Below are 25,287 nucleotides of genomic sequence, written 5' to 3' on the forward strand. Positions count from 1 at the left end.
GCATCCATGTATCCGTGTACACTATTCACTTAATGGTTTCATACACCACAGTTCTTCGAAAAATGCATGCACATTTCTGTTGGAATCATTTTCTGAATTAAGGGCACAGAAATTTGTACCTTCTGGTATACTTCTGTTGCTTTTAGTTGTGGGCATAAGTCATCACTGAACTTTGGAACTACTTAACTACTGTGCTGCCATGCAGATTTAAAACAAAACAATCCCAGAAGAAATTTTACCTTCCCAAAAGTGAAAGGATGAGTGTGCACTTCTCAAGGCACATGATATCCTGCAGGGCTAAGCATCTCTTTTCCAGTTAATACTGTTTCAGATTCCAGTACTAAGAGACAGGACGCCATGCAAGGCGCTGTACTCCCTATTAACACAACCTAAATCATGGCTGCTGCTTCTGGGAATGGTTTGCAGAGTGACAGTCAAGAGAGAAGTGGAGATGACATTTTGTCCTCAATTCAGATGAAATTTCAATTTTCTACTGTTATGGAGAGGCCTTTCTCATCCTCACTAATCTGTACATCAATATTGAATTCAGCAAATACTGGATTCAGCAAAACTGAATCCGAGTAGGACTTACTTTTTTGGAGTAGGATCATAAAACTTGTACTGATCCATTATTTTCTCTTCAAGTTTTTCCTTGTGTCTCTTCAAGGCATTTAATTTGTCACTGTGATAGGAAAAAGCATATTCTGAATTATCTGTATGCAATAAACACAAAAAGCCAAAGAAAGCAAAGAGACTGAAATATCCTCCTGTCACATAAGTTTCAGAATGCTATTGAGCTCATTCTCTATATAGAAAGGTGCAAAAGTCTGTCTAACTTGCTGCCAAGTGAGTGACTTTTGTGCAAAAAGCATGAAAGGTGAAAGAATAACAGTAGATATGTGTTAGATTACTCATAACAACTCAGGTAGTTTCTTTTGTTTTGACCACTAGATGTTAAGAATAATCTTGTGGGTTTTTTTCGTTTGTTTGCTGTGTTCATTCTTATTCATAGTTCACTGACAAATCACTTGAGAGCAGACACAGCCTCAAGTAACTAGAACATAAAATTACTCCAATAAGTCCACACTCTTTCTGCAACTCAGCTCTTTTTCAAGTTCTTCAGACCTCTTTGAGAAGTACTGCTTTGAGAAGCATTCCAGCTTTTACAGCTAAGCTTTCCACGTGGACTCATTCGTATTACTTGAAAAGAGCTGTACTTGTATGGATACCTCCTGAATATCTGTTTGTGTAAGGCAAGACAAAGGAATCTTGTAGCACATTCCCATTATAGAAAATCTTCTGAATATCCCCTTTTCCAGGTAGGTATCAAATAGATCAATCAATCCTCTGCTGGCTCTTCTACTGATAGATGATCAGTATTCTATGTTTATCTAAAGTGTATTTTCAAGGTTCACAGTTTAAAACTCTAGTCTCTTACATGTACTGTTTCTGCTCTTCATGATACTGATCCTTGTTCTCCATGTTCTGCTCCAGTAACATCTGATTCTGCTGATTCAGCATCTGAATCTGACTTAGAAGATGATGATTCTCTTCTTCCAGATTTCCCTTTAGACGTGACAGCAGCTATTAAACAAGACAGACCGATGAATTTCTTCCCTACATTTGACTTCTCTGGATCTGCAATGTAATTAAGCTAACACAACAGCAAAGCAACCTAGGATACAAACTGATACTAGAGTTATTATAACCATGTAGCTTGACTTTCTATATATTTACCAGAAACTTCAAACATTGGATGCCCACTTACAGAAATCCAGCAGTGTACCTGCCTATTGCTACTCACCTCACAGTGGTTATCCAGCTTGGTTAGAGAGATATCCATGGACTGGTGCTGTTCTTTCAGCTCATCGTAGCGAGCCTGCCAACGGTTCAGCTCTAGCTGAGAGTTGTTCAGGGAAGTTTTCAGTTCTTTAGTGTGTGAATGCAGCCCTTCATATTCTGCCTTTAGTTGGCTGTGCAAGAAATTCACCCTAAACACGAAAAAACCAACAGGCTTATGAAGAACACTTCACACAAAGTACCTCACTTTCAAAGACTACATTTTAAGTGTGCAGCCGTCACCAAATCAAATGTTAAGTTCTAAGGGCTCCTAAAAATATTTTTATTCTTGTCGCATAAAAGATTTTAATAAAAAGTTATAACAGTATTGTAAAATATTTTCAATCTTCAGTTGGATTAAAAGAAAATAGACAAAACAAAAATGCCTTTTCCTCCATGTGTAAGAAATACATCATAAATTCCTGAGGCAGGGTGTATTTAAGAGCATCCTGATATAAAGGCAGCTCTATTTAGCATAAATAAAGAGTACTAACAGAATTTTTTTCCTGATGCATGAAATACAAGCACGTGTTATATGAACATAGATGTGGCACTGTAATGCTGTAAATGAAACTACAGCATTCCTTTATACCTTTTGGTAAATCAAAAAATGCCTACTACTCACGAAGGCATAAAATTGTATGAGCAGATCAAAGAAAATGGTTACATTCTGTATCTGCTGACAGCTACGTCTTCCTCTCATTCAGCACTGTAAATAACATTTTGCATCATCTTTCCTTGTTCCTAGAGAAACTGAAGGCTTAAGGAAACAGTGTTTGCAGAGCTCAGCAGTATGCTATGGTACATTAAACTGGGACAACATACAAAACTTTTGTGACTGAACTGAAGGTGTAGTGTTCAAACATGATTCAATCTGATGCTGTTTGAACTTGAAACCTTGGAGCCTTATTTGTAACAAACTTTTTCTCAAAATGCCTTTGAGCAGTGGGACTGAATAGGTTCTAACAGTGAGAACTGAGCAGGAATCATAGAATATCCCAAGCTGGAAGGGACCCATAATGATCATCAAGTCCAAGCTCCCAAAAGGACCATCCAAAAATTAGACCATATGTCTGAGAGCGTTGTCCAGACACCTCTTGAACTCTGGCAGCATGGGGCTTTGATCACTGCCCTCAGGAGTCTGTTTCAGCGCCCAACCACTGTCTCAGGGAAGCACATGCATAAGCCAATGCCTACATTGGATGCCACCATGAGCATTCTTCTGGGCTATAATCAGACCATACTTCTCCAAAGCACAGATTCTGAATACTCCAAATAAAAGCATATCACTTAACATCAGAAGACTTAGGACAAATAGCTGTCCATTTTACTGTTACATTCTGTAACTTCTGGATGCTGTCTCAACAAGAGAGTCTGGTATGAGTTCACAGTCACCCAGTGATGATATGAATCACTAAGTCCATTATTAATAACAAGGATTAAGTTTTTTTAGATGACTAACAAATGGCAGCTCTCTTTTGGATGCAGAAAAGAAACAGCTACATTATCTCCTGGACCTAAAGCATGCTGTGTAAAAAATACGATGTCGCTTTTCTTACAGGGAAAAAAAGTGAGTAGGGAGCATTTCACACAACTCTACTGAGTGCTTTGGGTTTCTGTAGTTCTACTTAAAGACAGGTGCTGGAAACAACTCAGTACAGAGAGACTTGTGAACAGGACCACAAGTGCAGGGTTATTTTGAACAAGCAAAATTTCCAGAATCAGAAGCACCTTTTTTTTTGTTCACAGTATCCATGAAGCCAATAATCTAAAACAAGTTAAACAAAATGAACAAGTTACAAGACAGAACTTAGGAAAAATTAACAGACGCGTTAATGAAAGTATTTTGGAGCTACAATTAACACAATGCAGAAGAGAAAACATGTATTCTGTATCACTGACTTTTCAACAATAGTTACAAGAATTGAGAGAGGGAGCCATACCTGTCCAGTTCCTCCCTCAGCTTCTGATTTTCCCCAGCCGTTATCGCATTTGATCTCCTTTCTTCTTGCAGAACCTCTCTCTCAGTTTTTAGAGCTACTTCCAACTCTTCCAGTTCTGCCTTCTGTTTCATTAAACTGTTGTATCTAGAAAAGGCGAATAGCATACTCTCAGCTGCTTTTTATAAATTTTTCTTCCTCTGTTTTAAGATTTGTTAATAGGTGGTACCACAAACATCAGAAATTATTGTTTTCCTGCCTGCTTAGTTTGGTACAAATTTGTGTGTTCAAAAATTTACCGAGGCTGAAGAATTCCACAGTATGCATGGAAACAGCTTTGTCCACAAGTCTGAAAGTCTTCCATCTCTGGATCACTGAATAACTGAGCTGTGGAACAACTCCCCTGACAGGTGGCACAGAATGGATTAGGTGGGCTCAGCTCCCCTGGAGCTGCTAAGCTGCCTGCATTCAGGAAACGCTGTGCAAAATACAAGGTGGATTGAGACCACTTTGTAGAACTGCAAGCTGTGCCCAGATTTTGCCACACACACACACAAGCAGAAACCACTGGGGACACTGGTGCAATGGATGTCAAACTCACCAGCACATCTTTCTGTGAGAATGATTACAGGATATTGCCCCAAAGTATCCCTGGCAGATGCACTGGCATCGGGCACAGAGAAGCATCACTCTTGCAGTTTTAAAGCAGCAACTGGGTGACAGATAAAGTAGTGCCTGGACAAGCTGGAGTGAACAAGCATCATCTGCACGTGTCCCATCTGCCACTGCTGACTCTCATCTCAGCAGAGATGAATGCAGAGCACAGTTACTCTGCAGCCACTAAATCTTCAAAACAAAAACAAAAGCAGCAGACAGTGCCATACACACCGATTTCTGCCAGCTTGTTCTTCTTTCAGGCTACCATTCCCTTCCACCCAGGGTCAAATTACAGCCTGTCCCAAATTCCAGCCCCATTGAAGGGCCACACAGAAAAGTACCTGTCTCTCAGACAAAAGCTGCTTTTTACTATTCATTCCCAGTGGCAGCAGTGGAGTCTAATTAAGCTTATTTTTTTTTTGTTCTTCATTCATTTAGCCCAAGGACATTTCAAATTCAATGCCTGTACGACAAATGGAAGAACCTGAAAGCAAAGGAAAGTTTCACATCCAGCTCCAAGAAGGATTCAGGAAAGACTGTGTTCCTATCCAGAGCCTGAGAAGACAAACTCCACTGTCAGTCCCTTGGCAGAGATTACCCTGGCCATTTCTGTACAACCTGTGTTGTTGGCTTCTTCTGCCACTTCCCTATGATAAGGCTACTCTGTTCATTTTTATTCAAGCCATCTATTTTTAATGAGGGTTCCTCAGAAGGAAGCAGTACACTGGTCCAGTTTTAACAGTTTGGCCCAGTCTTACACCATTTCTTTGAGCATGAAAGCTGCTGAGGTACATCACAGATACGTCTTCCATTGATATCAGAAGATAGGAAAGAAACGAGAGATCATCTGCAAAAGTGCAGCAATTCTGCATCTCTGGAGCCCAAATGAAAACCCCGGGTAAATACGTCTGTATTCCAGATGCAGTACGGAGTGTTTGAGCTGGATTTGTGCAACCAGAAGGCACCTCTGCCTGTAGCCTACTCAACATACATGTTCATTCCACTTCTTTAAGTACCAGGTTCCAGGCACACAGAAAGAGCGTTCATTAAAAAAAAACCTCTTAAACATGCAATAAATTCCACTTTGCCCCTGACACAGTCCATTCCTGGACTTGAGCAATCACATTACTCTTCACTCCTTTTGGCTTTCACTTTTTGCTGCTTTGTTGGGAGAAAAACTGCTGGTGGGTGTTTGTGACTGAAAAAGCTTTAAAAAGCACCCAGCTTTGCCCAGATGCGGCAAAGAGAAACCAAAAATCTAATTACCAGTCAGCACTGGTAACATAATAATACAAATCCCTGCAATATGTAACCTTGCACAGCAGGGATTCTGCTTTTCCAGCGAGATGAATTTTTCCAGCGTCTCTGTAGGATTACAGTCCTCTCCAGAGTAAGCCACAAAAAAAAAAGCTCAAGCATCTGTCAATCAATTGTAGTTACTAAGTTATTACCTCCCCTTAGTAATGAACAATATGTAAAGTAATTTTAAGAATGCAGGCAGAAGAGTCCAGCCTTTCTGTGCTCACCGCAGAAGAAACTGCTATTAATGGTAAATGGTCCTAACATACTAAAGATATTTTTCTTTTTAAATCAAACCCTCTGTGGTTTACTGGCCTACATCAGGACATTTTGCTGCAGTTATACACAACTCATTATTAAACCCACAAATGCAGCGCTAATACTATGCAGACAGACCTGAGGAAGGTTTCATGAAGTTTGCTCAGGTTCAGAAAATATTTTGACCAGTCAAAATACCATACACATGTAACCTCAGCGACCTTGGCTGTACATGAAGGTAGGAGACCAAAAGTTAACTGAAGCTGCTTGTTTCTTCTGACTGACAGTCAAATGGAGATACAGGCTGTCCTTGGACAAAACACCTTGACAAGTCTCTCTGCAGGTTGACCTGCTGAGGACACTACGCTCTTAAAACTGCTAAAACCAACCTGCTTTGAGTACACAGCAGGTCACCATCTGCTCCACTGGGACATCTCTCACTGACAGTCACATCTCAATAACAGAGTCCAACGGTTAACATTTACAAAGGTGATTTGACCACTTATCACTAGAGACAACCTATTTTTAGAAAACTACTCTTTTCCTTAGGTCAGAACTGTTTAATAGTTAGTACTCATCAAAAAAAAAAAGATTCCCAACAAACTACCTCTACACACTGCATTGTGATAATTTTAAGCAAAGCCTGTATCAAAGAGAATCATTAATCAGTCTGAGACTTGGTAAGCAGGAACAGTGTTTGTGGAATCATTTACAGCTCATTTAGTTGACAGCCAAGCAGCTGTCCTGTCACACAACCCTGGTGGACATTTTAATCACAACAGGTTTATTATGATTCTGTGATACTTAGATTTTACCAAAATCTATTGCACATTATATTGCCAGATCTGCTGTCTTCAGGAAGGAGAAGTTTAGCACCAGGTTTAAGTCCATTCTGAAGGATCACCACTGACTTACTATGAACTCCACTTGTGTTCTTGCACAGAAACCGAATCTGAATACAGGTATCTTGAGGAAAAAAAAAGTATAATATATGTATTTTAAGTTTTGAGTTTGAGTGACATTTATGTAGTACTACAGTATTTATAATGTTCAGTCCATGGATAACAGTCAGAAAATGACTGTAACTAGTGACTAAATAATGAAGAGAACACTGATTTCACAATTCAGCTGAAGGGCCTGAAGCAAAAATCTTAGATTGTAGAGATAGAAGAAAATAAATAATACATCACTACCTCAGGGCTAGCTCAATACAAGTTCCTTCGGAGAGCCTCTTTTGTCATGAGGTTGAATGAACACAGTCTTCAATTATTTATACTGTTCACCAGTATTTAATCACCCAGTTGACTTGTAGACATCACTGTATGACTACAAAAGTTACTACCTGCCAGGACTAGAAAAGTCTTTTAAGGCTGAATGTTGTTACAGCAAAGGTCCTTAGCTGTAGTAAAGGGATTTAAGCTACTTCTGACAAAGCATCCTCAGGACTCAAGCTCACATTTGCTAAATATTATCAGTCGTCTGTGGTCTGCCACCTTCAGAGGCCTCAATTCTACAGCTTTGCATATGTTTTCATCTTACCTCCTAATAACGGCAAGAATAAGAAAACACATTTACAAGTGAAAAAATTTAATAAAACAGTAGTTTCTGTTTATAATCGGAAGCCAACAATTAAGACTGTAACATGGGCACATTCCAGCTCCTCTATGCAGTGAGCATACCTCTCCCCGAGACCTTTGTGTTCTAGATCCAGGTTCTTGTGCAAGGTTTTCAGGCAGCTATGCTGGTTTATTAGCAATTCATACTCTGTGGACTGACGTTCATGTAGTGAAGCAAGGTGTTCATGGTCTTGAAGCAATGATTCATACTCAGCTTTAAGCTGCTCCCTCTGTTTCAGCAAATTTTCATTCTCATTCTCCTTGGCTGTTTGCTGATTCTGGAGTAAAGCATTCTGGGCCATCAGTGAAGCACTCTGGGAGCTGAGGGTTGAATTTTCTACCTAAAGTTTCTCAAATAGAAAGCAAGCGTTACTTACACCTACTGGAACATGCAATAGACATGTAATAGCAGAGTATATCAGCATGCAGTTAATCAAGAACACACCATTTGCTTTATAGACTTAAGATATTTATGGACGCTTGGGTATCACTTCAGTATTGCTGGTAGTATACACCATATTAGACATACACGCACTACTATGCTAGCAGAGGCCAGTTACAGACCAAGAGCCTGAAAATCCAGATAAACTAGAATATTTGCAACTTAGCTATACTCTGCCAATCATGTACAAATGCCAAAGTTACTCCATATTTATGTACCTGTAAATGAAAACTTAAGTTCAACCAAAGTCAACAAAAGAAACCTGCACCATTGTGTATAGGGGTAGCACTTCTAACAAGCTTGATTTCAGTAGGCAGGTTGTGCACAATTTTATATGTTGCTTGCATACTTCAGTTACAAGTGAGAACTAAGTAAAGAGAACCAAAAATTCTGAGAATGTGCAAGTTTAAAAGCTTAAAGAAAAAAGAATTCACAAAATGAAAACATGAGCTAATCCAATACAGACCTTTAAAATTGTGCTCTTTCTCAAATTAACTGTTGTTTTTTTTTTTAAATTAGAAGCAACATTTAAGAGCACCTGGTTTTCACCAACAATTTTAACACACTGTCTAAAGTCTAAAAATTGTCATCAGAACCCATAGCTACAATGCCTCAGAGATGACTTGGAAGAAATGGGAAAGGGACACAAGGTCTTTTTCGCAGATATGGCATTAACAGAAAAATGGCATATATCCTTTTCTTTTAGTACAGCTTCTAGAATAACATCTGCATTTTGCTGCACTGTTACCTTATTCTAGAAATTCGTCTCTAAATAACAACATTATTAATAAATTCTGATAGTAGCAATAGAGTGAATTTCCCTCCTAGCTTGGAGAAATTCAGATTTCAATCTAAGCTCCACCTTCTGGAACTCATCTGTACATCTTGCACAGAAGTACAAGGTCATCCTGACCTGGAGTTTGGCTGTCTGCGTCTGCAGGGCAGTATTGTGTTCCTGAAGGAAGACATTTTGCTTCTGTAGTGTCAGGATCTGATTGTTGAAGGAGACATTCTGTGTTTCCAAATGCTTCAGCTGTTCTTTAAGTAGCTGCTTCTCAGTATGCAGGGCTGCATTCTGAAAGAGAGATGGGATTAAAGGGGTGATAGGAAGAAATGAAATGGTTGTCCTGATCATCTGTAGTCCTATCAAAGATGATAACTAATTAGCAAAGATCATTCTGCAATCAAAGGGCAAAAAGATATCTCTTCCCAGAAATAAATGAAGGTATAACAGATGTTGATACCTGGGATTCATCCCTAAAGAGATGTTATTCAAGACATTAAAGTCCAATGTCTTGGACTTTAGTCCAGAAGTTGAAGTCCTAAGAGATACCAGAAAAATTTGGTAGACTCAGGTGCTCCAGAACACCCACCAGATTCCTCTAAGTTCAAAACCCAGGTCCCAACAACCCACTCATGGTCACAAGGAAGTCTGAGGGATAACAGGAAACAGAAAGCTTACATTCCTTTCCAATTCAATTGCCCTGTCTTTCAATTTCAGCAGCTCCACGGTAGCTTCTCGGCGTCCCATTTCCAATTTCTCATTCATTTGGTGGTTGGGAATGAGTTTCTCTGTAGAACACTTCAGTGAATTCTGAGCTTGCTGCCCATCCTGCTGAGTCTGCTTAAGTGCATCAAAGTCCTTCTTCATCTTCAAAACAAACAAGGAAAAACCACTGATTCAACAATGGGATTTTATATTAACAAATATAGGGTATGCATTTCTTCTCTTTCACTGTAGGCACTTTAAAGGATTGAAGGACCATTATCCTCAGTTCACAGGTAGAGAAACTGGGAAATAGCCAGGTAGAAGAATCCATGTCTGTTGGCTTCCTGTAAGGTGACATTAGACTTAAGCTCACTGTCTCCTAACAATCAGCCTGTTCTTAGGTGGGAAGTTTAAAATGCATTGTTCCTCAACCTATGCTTTCATTAAACAAGACAAAAAAGCAACACCGTGGTAATGAAAGAGAAAACACTGGGAAACAGATCTGCAAGTAGTCCTTACCTTAAAAATTTCTGCCAAGGACCTCAGCCTAATAATTTTCCTGAAATTGGTGTCATTATATAGACTGGGACAAGAAAAAGCAGTTAAGTCAAAAAGGTTTTTGCAAGGTGTGTGAATGTGGTAGAGCAAAAAGCACAGACAATTTGTTCTTGCTCAGTTTTAAAATACACATGAACGTGCAGAACCACTCTTACCATATTTAGATCATTTTGTAACTGCTGGTTCAAGTTCAGAGAGTCTTTCACTTGAGCTTCTAGCATTGCAATCTTTTCCTCTTTCACAGCTAGTGTTGTTTTCAGTGCTGATTCAGTTTTGCTTTCCAGAATCTTGTATTTTCTGAAAGACAAGAGAATAGCTTTCCACTATCTGCCAATAAGAAATGAGAAACCATCTCCGTAGGAGACTTTGTCTCATAGTAAGGTATGTTACACGTTTCTTTCTTCCTCTACTGCTGCAGATACCTCCTGATACATTATAGCTGGGGAAGCGGCTTTAAGAAAATTCAATCAATTTTAATAACGGCCACGAGCATAATTCTATAGAAATATCTAACAACTACATAATTTAAAATATTTGTTTTCTGTTTTTACCATAATTACACAACATAAATTTCTTCTCACATCTTTTTTACATTTTTGACGAAGAAAAATCTGCAGCAAGTCCTAAAGACTCCTGAAAGGCAAGTTTGCTTCTCTAACTAGATCTTAACAAGAGGCCTGTACACATTTACTGTTGGGGTTTCTTTGTTCATGGCTACAGAACTTGGAATCACGAATTTCTTTGGAAAAATGTATGCTTATATTAACAGGTGGTTGTTGGATCACCTATTACTCAGTCATGATGCACACCATCTAATGGACACTTAGATACTATTATTACTTGTAAAGAATACCAGGAGGCACGTACACAGTGGATCAACAGAATAGCTATCTAGCTGCTCTACAGAGGGACTGGCTGGCATGGACAGCAATAATAGCACTTCCTCCTTCCTCCCAAGTAAAGATTTTACAAAACTTGCAGTATACTGCTAAGCATACTATAGAAAAATATGCTTTACATCCGAAATGCAGGTATGGATAACTGAAGTGAGACAGATGAGAACCGAAATGAAAGGCAGAGAGCTTGAGAATTCAGCTGAGGAAAGGCCTTCGGAGTCAAAAGAATGATTAGAAGAACTTGGTTTCCTCACGTGTCATCATTGCCATTGTCATCCTGTAGCAGCAGCTCTTTGCTCAATCCCATCTTCTCCAGTTCCAGGCTCAGTTTGTCCAAATCACTAGACAACTGTTGACTCTTCAGCTTCTCCAGGACCAAATCCTGTAACAGTACTAAATAATTAGCTGCTGTGCAAAGGATGGTAATAATTATCCAGCACAATAGATTTTTTTTTCAAGAATACTAAAATAAGTTGTTAAACAATTGTGTCCTAGTCCCAAGACGGTCAGTTAAAATTCTCCATCAGTGCCAGCAGAGTGCAGAATTAAACTGATGCCTTTTATTTATAGCTTACTCAGAATAAATCTGAAGAACACTTCTTTTGACCTTGGTCTTTCTCACTGTACTGATTTACTACTGACAGTGCTGGAATCGTGCCTACCTGTCAAAAGAGGGGACGAGTGCAGGCCAGGACACTCCTGCCCGCTGCCAGCAGAAGGGACGTGCGGTGTGTGCAGCTCAAGGCACCACCACAGGGAGTTCCCACCTCCCTGAGTCCAAACAGTACCATCCGCATGTTTAAAAAGGACAAATCATTTTTGGTGCATTGTGAAGTTCAAATGTTCCTCATGCTCAAAATTTTCTGAAGTGCAAACGTATCATTAAAGACCTACGTTGCTCATGTTTCTGCTCAAAAGTTTTCTTCAACAAGGAATGGGGAAAGCAAAAAATTAAAGAAGCAATTCAAGAAAAAAAAAACCTGAATACTAAACAGAAGAATAAAACCAAAATAACGTATACTTTGTTAAACACACTGTAGGTATTCAACAGTTCTGTGATATGATAAATTTAATCACACGTTTAAACAGCAAGGGAAAAAAATGTTAAGATCAGCGTTAATCTGCGGTTTGTAAACAGATCCCTTCTTCAACATGCATGAACCGTTTCCGTAGAAGGTAAATGAGAAAAGGAAAATAAGATATGTTTATGCATGAGTTGCATAACTGGAAGTTTGCAGCTGTCTGAGAACTGAAAGATTATAAAGGAGTCTTCTTAGAAATGCTATTATTTTGTTTATTTTTATGGAAAGCAGGATAGAAACAAGTTGTTTCTGATAAATATTTTTCATCCTAAAAATTACACTACTGTTTCAAATACTAAAATAAAATTAAATCCCCAAATAAGTAATTGCTTACTGCATTAGCGTTGCTAAACTTATTCATTTCACTGAGTTACTGTAATACTGACAGTTTTACTTTGAATGCTTTTTCACAGGAAATCCTGATTCTGGCAGGACGACAGCAGCTGCAGCAGGCAATAACAGAAAGCTGCAATAGCCTGATTCAGCTCACGGGCCATTTACAAGACCGGCAGGCTCTGGCACACACATCACTGGTTTGCCAATGTGCTAATGCAAATGGTGTATTTTTAAAGGATGACAACAAGCAGAAGTGAATACTGCATGCCGCAGAGGATAGAGGTGCAGGAAGAGATCACTGCTGCTTATTAACACAGTTGCTTAGGACACTTTCACTCTACATGGACTCTTTCAGGGGGAAAAGCACTGTAGGAAGATAAAAAGGAAAGTTCAGTTCAGCTGTTACTGAAAGGGCCAGGTTGGTCACCTGGTATAGCTCATGTCCCAGAGAAGTCTGTTTTAGAATGGGGATGTTAATGTGTTCTCTACAAATGAGCTCATTTCCAGGCTTAAGACCTCCCCTACTGGAACTTTCATGTAAGTAAACAGTTTTTCAGTCACAGAATTAGAGAAAGTACCAATGATGTGGGAGCTGTGTTAAAACTCTACTCTGCATTAAGAACATTTCATGTGGAGACACTGTTACTTGTGGGTACAAAGTTTTTGGAAGGTTGAACCTTTCAAGGCAGCGCTGTACAGTGTTTCCCAGTAAGGCTGTGAAGATTTCTTATACAGTCATAAATAGTCATAGGGCAGATAGTTTCCTTTGCTACTTCACACAGCTGAAATAAAAAACAATGCTGTACTAAAACCAGTAGTATTATTTTTCTTACCTCTCTCAGTGTAGCTAGTGTTCTTTTATCAATTGTAACTTGCTTTATGAGATCTTTGTTGTCCTTTTCAAATTCTTTCAGCTTATTAGATGAATCTCTGAATTGAGCAATTTCCTTTTCTAGTGTCTTGTTTTCTTTCTCAGCAACCGCCAACTTTACTGTACTATCGTCCAAAATAGCATCTTTCAGCTCCACTTGCTGCCAAAGCCGTTTTGTTTCTTTCTCCAGCATTTTTTTGTCCTTCTCAAGCTGAGATATTTCTTGCTCTAGGGCTTTGTTCTCTTTTTCTAACCTTTCTAGCCTTTTGGCAGAAATCTTCAGCTCCTCAAGGTTTCTATGAAGGACTTGATTTTCACTCTCTGTTGCCTGTACTTCTTTTTCTAGCTCCTGGATCTTTTTGTTGCTGTTCTCCAGCATTTGCTGAAGTCTCTGGTTTTCAGAGTTGATGCTCTGATAGCTTAGCTCCAGCCGCTCTGATTTTTTGCTCAACACTTTTAACATTTCTACATTCTTCCTTAAGTCCTCTTTTTCCCTCTCCAAATCTTTATTTTCTGCTTCTATTTGTGCCATTTTCGTGCTGGTAAATCTCATAGTCTCCACAACTCTCCTAAGCTCCAGGTTTTCTTCATCCAACTGCTTGTTGTCCCTTTCCAGGTCCCCAAGACGGATGGAAACGTTCTGGAATGTGTCCAGGGATTTTCTGAGTTTCCTATTTTCCATTTCCAGATCCCAGTTTTCCTGCTGAAGAACTTCCACTTTTTTTGTCACTGTTTTCATTGCTGTTGCCTTCTTTGTCAGCTGTTCATTCTCCTTCTCCAGCCGGTGGAGCTCTTTCTCCATTTCTTCCACTCTTTCCACTTTTTCTTTAACCTGGTCAAAATCCTTTTGCAACTGTTTCTTCTCAAATTCTAGTTTGTTGACTTTGGAACTAGTTTCTGTAACTGCTTCGTGAAGGATCTTGTTCTCTTTTTCAATATCTTTTACTCTTGCCTCGCTGCTCACTTGAGATCTTTGTCTCAGGGATAAGACCACTTGATTCAGGTGATCGTTTTCTTGTTGAAGGTCCTTTATCTATAGGAATAAAAAAAAAGTCATGCAAACACTACACATTCACCCTAGAAACAGGCACTATAATTTAGTCCTAAAGTAGCCAGCTGCTTGTTAACAAAAGTATCTATTAAACACAAGAAAAATTTCTCAACTAAACCAATAACCCAAACTAATGAAAAAATTACTACCTCTGGTACCTTGGTGCTCTAATGAACTGAAAAATGATGGTGTATTTTTCCTACCAGGTAAGGTCTAGGCAGAGAGATATAGGAGACAGAAGGCCTTCAAGGAACACTTTGGAGAGGATGATTTGTTATTAATCATTCCTAATAAATGTTACCTTTCTGTTTAGGTTTACACCCCTGTCTTTGTGATCTGAAGACCCAAATTTTCCCTGAGAAGACTTTACAAACTCTAAAAGGATTGAATATTTGTAGCAGTTATGTATCTCATTAAAGATATACTTTCCATAAAAGCAACACATTTACCTACATGATAGAACTCCAGCTGAAAAAACTGCAATTTAGACCACAATTTGTAATTCTAATCTAGAAAAATATCCACAAAAATGAAACAGGACTTGGGCCTGAAAAATCATAATCTGCCCTCGTCTGGTGACTGAGAATTCTGTTGGTTTTACTTCTTGTTCTACCTGGGAATCATTCATTAGCTGCTACCACAAAGAATCCATATGTGATCTACGTGAAACTCACAACTTCAGTGGTATAAAGTGCAATTTCCCAGGCAGAAGTCTGCATAAGACTCCTTCAATATGAAAAGCACTACAATAAGATAATTTGTTATTTAACCTTCATACCACAAATCTTGGAATAACTTCTAATACAAAAATATACATCTCGCCTTTCAATAATGTACCTACGTATTTTCTTCATTAGTCCACTTAATAAAGATGACATTTGGCATGAGCCTGTAATAGAGTGGCTTCAAAGCACTGCACAGCATTAAAAGCTGAAAGGCATTTAAAATATCAGTCCAGAAGATGTAAATGTTTTCTCAGCATATTTTTAAAGTAGACTAAAAGGTCTAATAAAAATTAATTAAATAAATAAAGTCAAGACACCCAGCTGACAGAAGACCAATCTTCTGCAACAATGTGTAGTTTTATCTGCATATCCTAAAACTAGTCGGTGCCCATTTAGTAAAGTTCAGGGCTTTTTCCTTAACGAGGGACGATTTGTTCTTACAACAGCCTGAAGATGTCCTTATGGCAACGGGAGAAGCAGCAGCTACCAAAACACGCCAGGCCTTTTTGCTCAAAGAAAACTTTTACCTACATTTGAGCAAGTTAAACATTTATAATAGCTCTCAAATTGCCCTGAATCCCTGAGAGAATCGAATGCTCTAAATGGCATCAGTGAATTTCCACTACTGAGCATATGCTTTAGATTACATTTGTGAAGTCTGCACCTGTCTGTCTTTGTCAGCTTTCAGAGTCTCCATGACAACTTGTAGCTGTTCTTTCTCTTTTATCAACTCCTCACTCAAGGTCTCCAGATCTTGATTGCTTTGCTTCTCTTTCTCAATTTGATTTTGCAGCTTCTCAATCTGTATGGAGAGAACACACCAAAACACAAGCCACAGCTTGATATGATGACAGTTCACACTTTAAAGTATTCTGAACAACCAAGGGGAATGAGATGAAGACTATGGCTGCAGGATATAATCCTTCCCTTCTGCAGTTTGCCAGTCTTGAGGATGAAAGACTGTTGAATTTTCTCACAGTGCTCATTAGGATAAGGAACAGCGGTGAGAAATGACTCACCTGCCTCAGTGCCCTGTTTTGCTCCTGTCAGTGGCTACAATTTCCGATGCTCGCTTTTCTGAGGGACTTGTCACCTCCTAGTCTCTCCATCACTGATGGCCTTACTTAACCAGAAAATACTGAGAAGGTTCTTAAAACAATTCAGCAAGGAGCAGAATTTAGAAAGTCAGGAACAGAGGAAAACCGGTTTCCAAGTCGATCTTCCCTCTCCCTGTGCTAAGATGGTCCTCTGTTTTCCCAGCAGGTTACTATTTTGCACTTCAATGATTTGTGAACAAGAGCCCCGTCCTACAGTGAATGATGTCTTCTTACTACCCCCTCTTGAAAGTTGTACTAATAATGAACTCAGCACTGTAAAGCAGCAGCTCTTTAGAAGCAAGAGATTCAAAGAGCTAGGATCTCCAGCTCAGGAAATACTCCCTTTTATCCTCATAAATTACAGTGAAATCCTACAGCTTAACTTTTTTGTGGTGGTATTATGAACCTTGCCAACAGTGAAAATGTCAATGAGAATGTTATTAACAATAACTCTAACAAGTGAGAAATAGCCAGAGGCTGGTCTCTGCCTATATCAACATCTGTGTCATTACAGGAAGTGTTTAAACAAGCAGGGGCTGCCCTGATTGGAGATAAGGGCTTAACGTTTCAAAATGTGACCATGTTAAGGATCACCGATCTCGAAGGGGCTGTTCAGAGAAGACTGGAGCACAAGCTCAGTAACTCAGCAATAGCTGGTCTTCATTAGCACTTCCCAGAACACTGGAGGCAACTAAGAAATTACTGTTTACAACTTGTTTTGGTCCAAGAAGTTCAGAACACAGGGAGAACAGATACTTACTGGGTCTACTGCTACTAGACTGTGCCTGAGAGAAGGGTTTTCTATTATCAGTTCCTTGCAAAACATTGCAAGGAAAGAAAAAAAAGAAGATGTAGAGGACTCTTCCTTCATACCACCACCTCTTGTGCTATCCAAATAATCCTCTTCTAGCTACATGATCTTTCCAAGCCGTAGGTCAGTAGGCAGCCAAGCACACTACGGTCACAATTCTTGATAACTCTCAGATAGCCAGTGGATGACAGTCAAAAGACTTTACTACAGCTATCACAATAAGGTTTTTCTGTTTTTAACATCACACAAAATCAAGAGAAAAACACTTCCCAATCTCTTGTTCTTCATATAAATCTTTAAGAGCCCTACAGAACTGTTGCTCTCTCCTCTTCATACAGCAGTAACCACTCTGTAGTTAATCATACAGACTTCCTCTGCTGACAATCATATCCTCTAATTAAGAGGATACACGTGTGAGAGAAAAACAAAAGTAGGTCTGAGGAAGAAGAGATTTTAAAAAAATCAAATGCAACCCACCACCAATCAGAATTATTTTATATATTGAGTATAAGGTCTCCATACACTGGGAGACAACTGTATGTCTCTCACTACTACTACAAAGACTACAGAATACTACTATGTTTTTTTCCAGATTTCCCTGAACAGGAGATGTGCAGCTAGTCAGCAATTCCCATCATGCTCTGCGTTTCTCTGACAGAGCCCAATTTATACCCTTCTACACACTTCAGCTGCTCTTGAGAGTAGTATTTTTAACTGCCATTTTCGCTCATTGGTCTGATCTCTACAGTGGTCCCCTCACACCATACAAATGTTCCCCACTACTGGCTGTTATCTTATCTAACTACCAGACCTGTAGGTGACCCCACCATGTCAACACATTCATTATCACTGAAAACATCAGACTAATGCTGGAATCACAGCTGCCAGCACCAATATAGTGCCATAACTAGAGGTGCCCACAGGAATGTGCCTGTGGCAAAGCCAAAGGTTGACCACAGTTGTTCAAATGACTCAAATTGCAGCACACCACAGGTATCTGCTGAGTGCTTTATATTTCTTGATCTCAAATTTTAAGCATGTAAATTACGAGCTAGAGTGAATTACTCATACACAAAAGGTCACAGAAGTGTGCATGGAAGGAGGAGTAAGCTGAACTGAATTTTTTCTGTCTTCTTCGCACACAGAAGAAAGCCAAGAAGCAGAACTAGTCTCTCAACTTGGCAGTAGAGTAATCTCTGCAGAAGATGGAGAGATCCAGTGAGGGATCACAGCTCTCCCTGGCAGGAAAGCTGACATGCTGATAGTTACAATCTAGTGAATTATGACCAGCATTTCATATGAAAATTATTTCTCCCCTTATCCTTTAAAGTGTTCAGTTACCCTATATGCAGGCCAGAGAGGATTGGACTCTGTGCGCTAGTGTTGTACACAAAGGTTACAGCAGTAATGGGGAAGAGAGAAAAGGGGTTTGTACTCTGGGTGATTTATCAAAGGTAGGAACGTGGAAAAAACTGACAGGGAATTTTTTTTTTTTTTTTTTTTTTAAATTCAGACTAGCAAGCGTTCTCTTTCCCCATTTGGCTCAATTCACCAGAGTTCAGAATAGCCAGACACAAATGAAACTAGTAGTTGGAGATGAACAGAGCACTATGTTTCACACAGTGAAAGGCTGAGCTGGCATTTGAGCTAAACGTAATAACAGTTAATAATACATTATAATATAGATAAATACATTTAAAAAGCGATGGCACGTTTGCCACCCATGATTAAAAGAAACCAGATATTTGCAGGGAGGAAGATACTACAGAATACCTAAGAGCCAAAAGGACAAGTTAAAGAGCTGATCCAGGACTACGGACAGCAAACAAAAATATACTAAGCTGACTTAAGTTCTGTGTTTTATTTAACTTACGTGAAAATATTAAAACTTTCAAACAAGAAATTTCAAAATGGCTGTGGCGACCTCACCTGGTAGAGTAAGTATTACTGACAGCCAGAAGACAACAAAAAGGGACAAAATCAACAGTACAATCTGACTGGCAAATGAGCACTGAAAGACTGCTTTTCATAAACAGCCACTTTTCCTTGCAACGATGTACTTAAGTAGGTGGTAAAGTAGAAGGCAATAGAATATACTACTGTTAGAACAAGATTAACTAGAAGAGGCCAGAAACATGACCAGTCTTACAGAGAGCATCAGTGAATCCCTCATCATTCAGGAATGCTGTAAAGCCCTGCACACACCATGCTCAAAAACTGAAGAGCTCTGTTTGTTCCTGTGAGCAAGGATTACCTTTTTGCTAAGCTGTTGATTTTCCTTTTCCAGTTCCACAAACTTTAGGCTGCTCTCTCTGGAGGTCAAGGAGGCATCTCTCAGCTCTTGGATTGTGTTCTGCAAGCTCTGATTATCCTTCTCTAGCTTCAGTATGCGACTTGAAGCACATTCATTCAACTCAAACACAAAGGACTTCCTAGCTGTTAAAATACGAGAATTAGAAGATGGCACTAATCAATTGATCAATATCTTCCTCACCAGGTCCTGAAGATTCACTTTTATGAAGACAATCACAGTCAGATCCTTATCATTTCAGCTTGACTGTTAAGTAAACACTTTGTATACCTCAGAATGAATTTCTACAGGTGATTATTAATAACATTAAAAATAGGGAAGTATCTGAACAGATAACCATTTTCAAACCAACTCACTTTCTAAATTCTCCTAATGTCACTTTAACTATGTTAGCAGTAAAATTTATATTAATAGTAAAGTATGCTTTGATACCCTTTTATACTTAGAGAAATTAAATTGAGTCAGAAAGTAAAACACTGAGAAGCGTTTGTGAAAACATCAAGATGAGGCAGATAATGAAAGTTCTGGTATTCAATCATATTTAGTCATGGAAAAAAAACTCTCACAAAATTCAGTTCAAAGCTCACCTTCACAGCTAATTTATCAAGAATATGCTGAATCAGGGAGAATGTTTTCCTACTGGATACTCCAGCACAGGAGAGCCATCAGAAAGGGGATGAGAGAATTTTCTTCAGTTGAAGTCTTAGAACTAACAACATTTTTGCAAGTTTTACAACAGAGATATCATTTTACTTTGAATGTTTGGAGATCCTAAGTCCCACTACTTCTTTGCTTTCAATCCGAGCACCAAAATCTGCATTGCTCTTTTAATTTCTCTACTAAGCAACTGAATAATTAAAGAAGTAATGCTGTTTTCCACTTGGAATAATTGCAACTCTTCACCACAAAATTACATTTAATATGAAACTGACTTTTAACGTTGTCCTCAAGTCTCAGAAAATTATTAATTCCTGCTAAATAACCAGCACTGTTACATAAAGAACACTGAGTATTTTGTAACTGGCAAGTTTCTGAGAACGTTAAAATCCCATTTGTGCCTCTCATGGAGCATCACCTGGTGTTTAATTCAGTTCAATGATGTCCTGAAACAAAAACCATCTAAATGAATTTCCCATGCTTATTTTTTTTAGTTATTTTGAATATAATATTCCAAACTAAGAGGTAAGATTAGCTAATCAGATAGTTTTATATTTTCCTGAAATATCATTCAACAAAATTCCTAAGCTTTGAGGCAACAGTGCTCTTTCCCTTCACTATTTCAGTAAGTAATATCGTTGATAACAAATAAGGAGGAATTGAGTGCCATTCATTTCTAGAGTCAAGGTGAACCTGCTTTGCATGATTATTTATTGAAAGTAACAATAAAGTAGATATTAATCATAAAAAGATAACTCAGATTTATTTTAGAAAACAAAATCATTCTTCTAAATAGCTATACTGAAAACATCTGCTTGCTCAAATTTATGCCTTTGTCTTCAGTTAAATCATTCCTGGTACACAAATACAAATAAGCAAGTCTTCGCAGAATCACGGGAGTAAATCAATAAAATCTGCACGCTGAACACCATGAAATATCCTGTATTTCCCAAGTTCTCCTTAACACTGCTGTTTAGGCTGGCATTATAAACAGGATAGATGTTAGATACAGAAAACAATGATAAAACCTGACTAGTGAAGGGAGCATTAGTTATGTTTGTGGTAGTTATGGAAATCAAATCAACCATTCAAAAAAAAAATCAGCCAGTTATTCTACCCACACACATTTTTCAGTATCTAGTAAAAATAAATGACTTCAGCACACACTACTTCCTGGGATTTAAAGACTAGCTAATTGTCTGCACTAATTGTATTGAAGAATACTAAAGATCACAGACTTCTCCCAGTCATTCAGTTAGAAGTACCCTGCATCCAGTGTAACATTTCTGCTGTGTCATTTACCAAGCTTTCTTTTTTTAATTTTCTTTATCATTTTACTTAGAGTTGCTCTTTCAGTGACAACCAACACAAAAGGAAAACATTTTAATAATTTCATAAGAAAAAGAAAGAAGCTCAAAGGAATACATTTTAGAAGTTCCCAGAAACTCAGTTCAAAGTCAGACTGCTCAGGAAGGGAAGTTCTTCAAATGAACTTCCTAAGCTTGGACTCTTTTGTTCCCTTCGCAGTCAAGTGACCTCTGTACTCTTTCAGCGACCACAAACAGAAATACAACACCGGCTACCCCAACCGGTACTCACTATCGGCAAGATCTGTGCTTTTAGACAGTTGTTCTAGTTCCCAGCCTAGGTGTGCAGATTCGTTCATGCTCTGTTTCTGTGCAATCTCCAAGACCATATTCTCCTCCAGAAGCTCTTCAATTCTCTTTCTGTCCGTGTCTCGATCCTGTTCAAGGTGTGCGAGTGAAAAAAACGTATGCAGATTATCTCAGATTGTTCTGTCAGCTGAACTGCTAAATGGAGCAATATACACCGAGGGCAGAAAAGCCTCATTGAACAGTGTGAGTCTTTTTATTAAAATACATGTACAGTTTTAAACATTTGCCGTAGCCCTGGTTATAGGTAAGTCCACGATGTATTTGAAATGAGGGTGACTGAAGGGAGAACATACTCAGCAATGACAGGGCCAGTACAAGCCAAGACTGGTAAGGCTGGCTGGATTCAAGATGTCTCCTAAGCTAAGTTCTTCAAAAACACATAGCATCATGCACTGACACTCTGGAGATGCTGCAGAAATAACGTTGAATACTAGCGAGCTTCTTCAGCTCATGTCATATGGATTAGCAAGTAGATATCTGCCTCATAATTTGGAGAGTTTCAATTATCCAAAAAACAAATCCAGAGAAGGAGGCTACCACAGCTTCTGGAAATCACATTGGTCATTTACATTTGTGGGAGATGAAGCAGTACCAAATTTTAAGAAAGCACTCATAAATCCACCCAGAAAAGCAGCATGCAAAATAACCCAGCTACTTTGGAAGTGCTGAAACATCATGTTATCCTTTATTTGTAAGTCATTAAAAGTAACTCCACACAACATCCTCAACATTCTTGGTTCCAATGTATCCTGTTTTTATACAGTCAAACCCAGAAGAATTCAAAACAAAGTTGCAAGAGAAGGACTGCTGAGTAAAATAGAAGAGATGAAAGAATATTTATTAGTAGAAGTGGGATTATAAAATCCAATTTTTTTTTTTTGCTTGTAGACAATAACCAACTACTTCTTACATCTCCTTGCCTATGAAGCAATTAGCCGTATCTCTGGTTTTTCAAATGCCATAATTTTGGAATTGTGTCTTTTAAAGCAGTGATATCTTACTGATACTTAAAGTCACTGTAATGGCTGTGGGCTTCATTTCTAGCAAAGAAGCTAGTTTACTGCAGTAGATTCCCTTTCATATATCTAAGGGATTTCTACTTAAGTGATAGATATTGTCAGTATGCATGAAAGCACCTTCCATAAAATTAAATTTGTCAAACTGTCTCATACAGTAGCACTGGCAATATTTAAACTATTCATGTTTTTCATTTTAAGAACGTGCATACACCAAGTTCAAACTAAAGACATCTTCAAAAGCACTGTTGATGTATCTACCTGTCACTGGTTTCTCTGACATCAATTTATGTGACAGCATAAAAACAGAATGCAGTAAAAATGGCATAATGAGAAAGAGAGGGCATACCAGCTCCACATCATGAAGTTTGGATTTCAACTGCAAATTCTCCTTCTCTAACTCATGCAACTTATCAACACGAGCTCTTGCCACCGTTAGCTGTTCTTCTAACATCGCCTTTGTTTCAATTAATATGATGTTATCTTCTCTTAACTCCTGGAGAGAAAAAGATATTAACTTCTTTAGGTAAAGCAACTTTTCAAAGACCAAGTGACTTTTATAAAGTGACGCCGTAAAACACAAGAAAAAAACTGACATAATCTGATATTTAACGGGAAATGATTCCATGTTTAATTATCTCAGATTCACTAATGAAACTAAATGCAGTGATTTCCTTATTATTTTCTCCTGAATTTTAGACACTTAATGGATTTTTTCTTCATACACAGCTAGATTAAAAAGACCAAAGACACAAAATAAACATGAGCATTAACTGTAAAAGTCATGACACCGATCCACTGAAGCTTTTGAATCTGTTTTTACCAAGTAAAAATTTAACTTACTCTACTGCAGCCATAGCATTGGAAACAAATTAATTATACAACACTCTAGCAAAGCAACAAATGAAGCTCTGTGCATTTAAGTATCTTATCTCCAGAAATATGAGGTGTCCAAAGCAAAAAAATCTGGCCATATATTCTTGCTCATGTTTGAAACATTTATTATGTGTTATTTCAAGTTATAATACCTCACTGTTTACTGTTAGATCTATGTCTTCAATCACAGATACACTTTTCTATACAAGGAACACGTCAGCATTTAAAAGATTAAACAGACAAGGAAGGATTTTAGCCCAGACGAGTTACAATGGGGTAAAAGGCAGAATTTTTTTTTTTGCCTATTGTTCTCTTCCTCCACCCCCTTCCTCTGCTCCAATTAAACACGCTAGCAGATAAAATGTGCATGCAGGAATGATGAAATGCTTATTGCTTGCGAAGATCGTTTCTGGACAACAGTATTCCAAATGTGAAGTCTGCTGACATCAGTGTTCAAGTCTGATCTCTCAAGCCACAAACATCCAAACCAAGGAGATTCCTGGAAGGCCATCAGGCATGAGCAAATTGCTTTCACTTGCTTAACCAGCAACACCCACAGTTCTGGAGGGGAGAGTCTGCCTTAAAAAGCTTCACATAGCCCACAACTTACAAAAAAGAAAAAAAGATACTCACAAAGCACAAGTTGGGAATGTCTAATGGCAGTCACTCCCCTTGCCTTCTGATACCACAGGGGGCCATGATTTAAGAGCCTTACATAGCAATCTTAGTTGTCTGTTGCATTTTGACTGTAGATGGCATAGTATGGAAGTCCACCTTACGCACAAACTACTGCCCTTGATGTCTCCTTGGGTCAGCTACCAACTTGCGAAATACAAGAGGAATAATTTCCCCACTAAAGCAGCACTAAGAAGGACAGGTCCGTCAGTGCTTCTGAAGTGCTTCAACTACCACAACTAAAACATCTGAGTACGCAAGTAACTAAAATAATAATAAAACACTAATTTTACAGAAACAGCATTTTGGTCTAAGTCTGATCTAACCAGGTCACTTCAGAATAGGCAAACTAAAAAGGCTGACACCTAACTGATGACAGACCAGAGGAAGTACACAACAGAAAAATGTGCTGAGTGTTGTTTAAGCTGCCAGAATATCCATTATGAAACAGCAACATGACTAGTTTACTGTGCCATATCGTCACACTCAATCCAGACCACAGCCCTAAGAAGGAAGGTTGTGTCTAGCCTCAAAAACACAGCCTCAGGACTACGCCCAAAACTGCTTACCAAGCAGGAACTAGTCACTTTGGAGACTCATGAAGAGTCAAGCTATGCGCCAAGTACGTACACATATCCAGGCTCTGGTACAAACCACACAGCACTGTGAGCTGCAATATATGGAAGACTGGAATACTTTTCACTGAGCGCCCAGGAGGGGTGGACATGCCAGTTCAAAGCAGTTCTGAAGAAATCTTAAATTAATAACCTGGTGGAAATGCCTGCTACGGCAAGGCCAACATTGCTCATTGGAATACTCATCCCATGATCTTAGGTTGTCTTAACACTGAGAAGTTCATGTAATTTAAATAATTACTCCATGGGATCTTGCAGGGTTACATCTCAAAGCCTTGAAGGTAAAACTGCTCTAACTACAGCATGTCAAGACTAACGTCTCAGAACTCACTGCAGAAGACAGTCAACCTAATAACACACTGAGCTACAAACCACTCCTGCTGGCCAGAAATTCAGCTGGTGGTCATAGCATGGTGATGCTTCTATCAGAAGTAACGTTTTTTCTTTCATTATGAGTTTACTTTTAAACTGAGC

The 25,287-nt window shown here is 38.7% G+C and overlaps 1 protein-coding gene across 4 annotated transcripts in view; it reads right to left on the reverse strand.

Annotated features, from left to right (window-relative positions):
• The window catches only part of CCDC88C (coiled-coil domain containing 88C), an 86,257-nt gene that overhangs the window by 12,033 nt on the left and 48,937 nt on the right, over positions 1 to 25,287 (reverse strand). For all 4 annotated transcript variants that reach the window (XR_002440605.1, XM_021403265.1, XM_021403264.1 and 1 more), the window contains 14 exons: positions 22,977 to 23,123; positions 21,535 to 21,679; positions 19,222 to 19,403; positions 15,724 to 15,861; positions 13,246 to 14,316; positions 11,249 to 11,376; positions 10,254 to 10,395; positions 9,514 to 9,702; positions 8,965 to 9,126; positions 7,673 to 7,950; positions 3,783 to 3,926; positions 1,805 to 1,991; positions 1,439 to 1,584; positions 593 to 682 (listed from right to left, as the gene is read on the reverse strand). Coding sequence is in view for 3 of the 4 variants with exons in the window: in XM_021403265.1 (XP_021258940.1) it covers positions 593 to 682; positions 1,439 to 1,584; positions 1,805 to 1,991; positions 3,783 to 3,926; positions 7,673 to 7,950; positions 8,965 to 9,126; positions 9,514 to 9,702; positions 10,254 to 10,395; positions 11,249 to 11,376; positions 13,246 to 14,316; positions 15,724 to 15,861; positions 19,222 to 19,403; positions 21,535 to 21,679; positions 22,977 to 23,123 (3,149 nt within the window). In the remaining variant the exon portion in view is untranslated. The remainder of the gene's footprint in view (positions 1 to 592; positions 683 to 1,438; positions 1,585 to 1,804; positions 1,992 to 3,782; positions 3,927 to 7,672; positions 7,951 to 8,964; positions 9,127 to 9,513; positions 9,703 to 10,253; positions 10,396 to 11,248; positions 11,377 to 13,245; positions 14,317 to 15,723; positions 15,862 to 19,221; positions 19,404 to 21,534; positions 21,680 to 22,976; positions 23,124 to 25,287) is intronic.

This window comes from Numida meleagris, chromosome 6 (assembly GCF_002078875.1).
Source record: "Numida meleagris isolate 19003 breed g44 Domestic line chromosome 6, NumMel1.0, whole genome shotgun sequence".
NCBI classification, from domain to species: Eukaryota; Metazoa; Chordata; class Aves; order Galliformes; family Numididae; genus Numida; species Numida meleagris.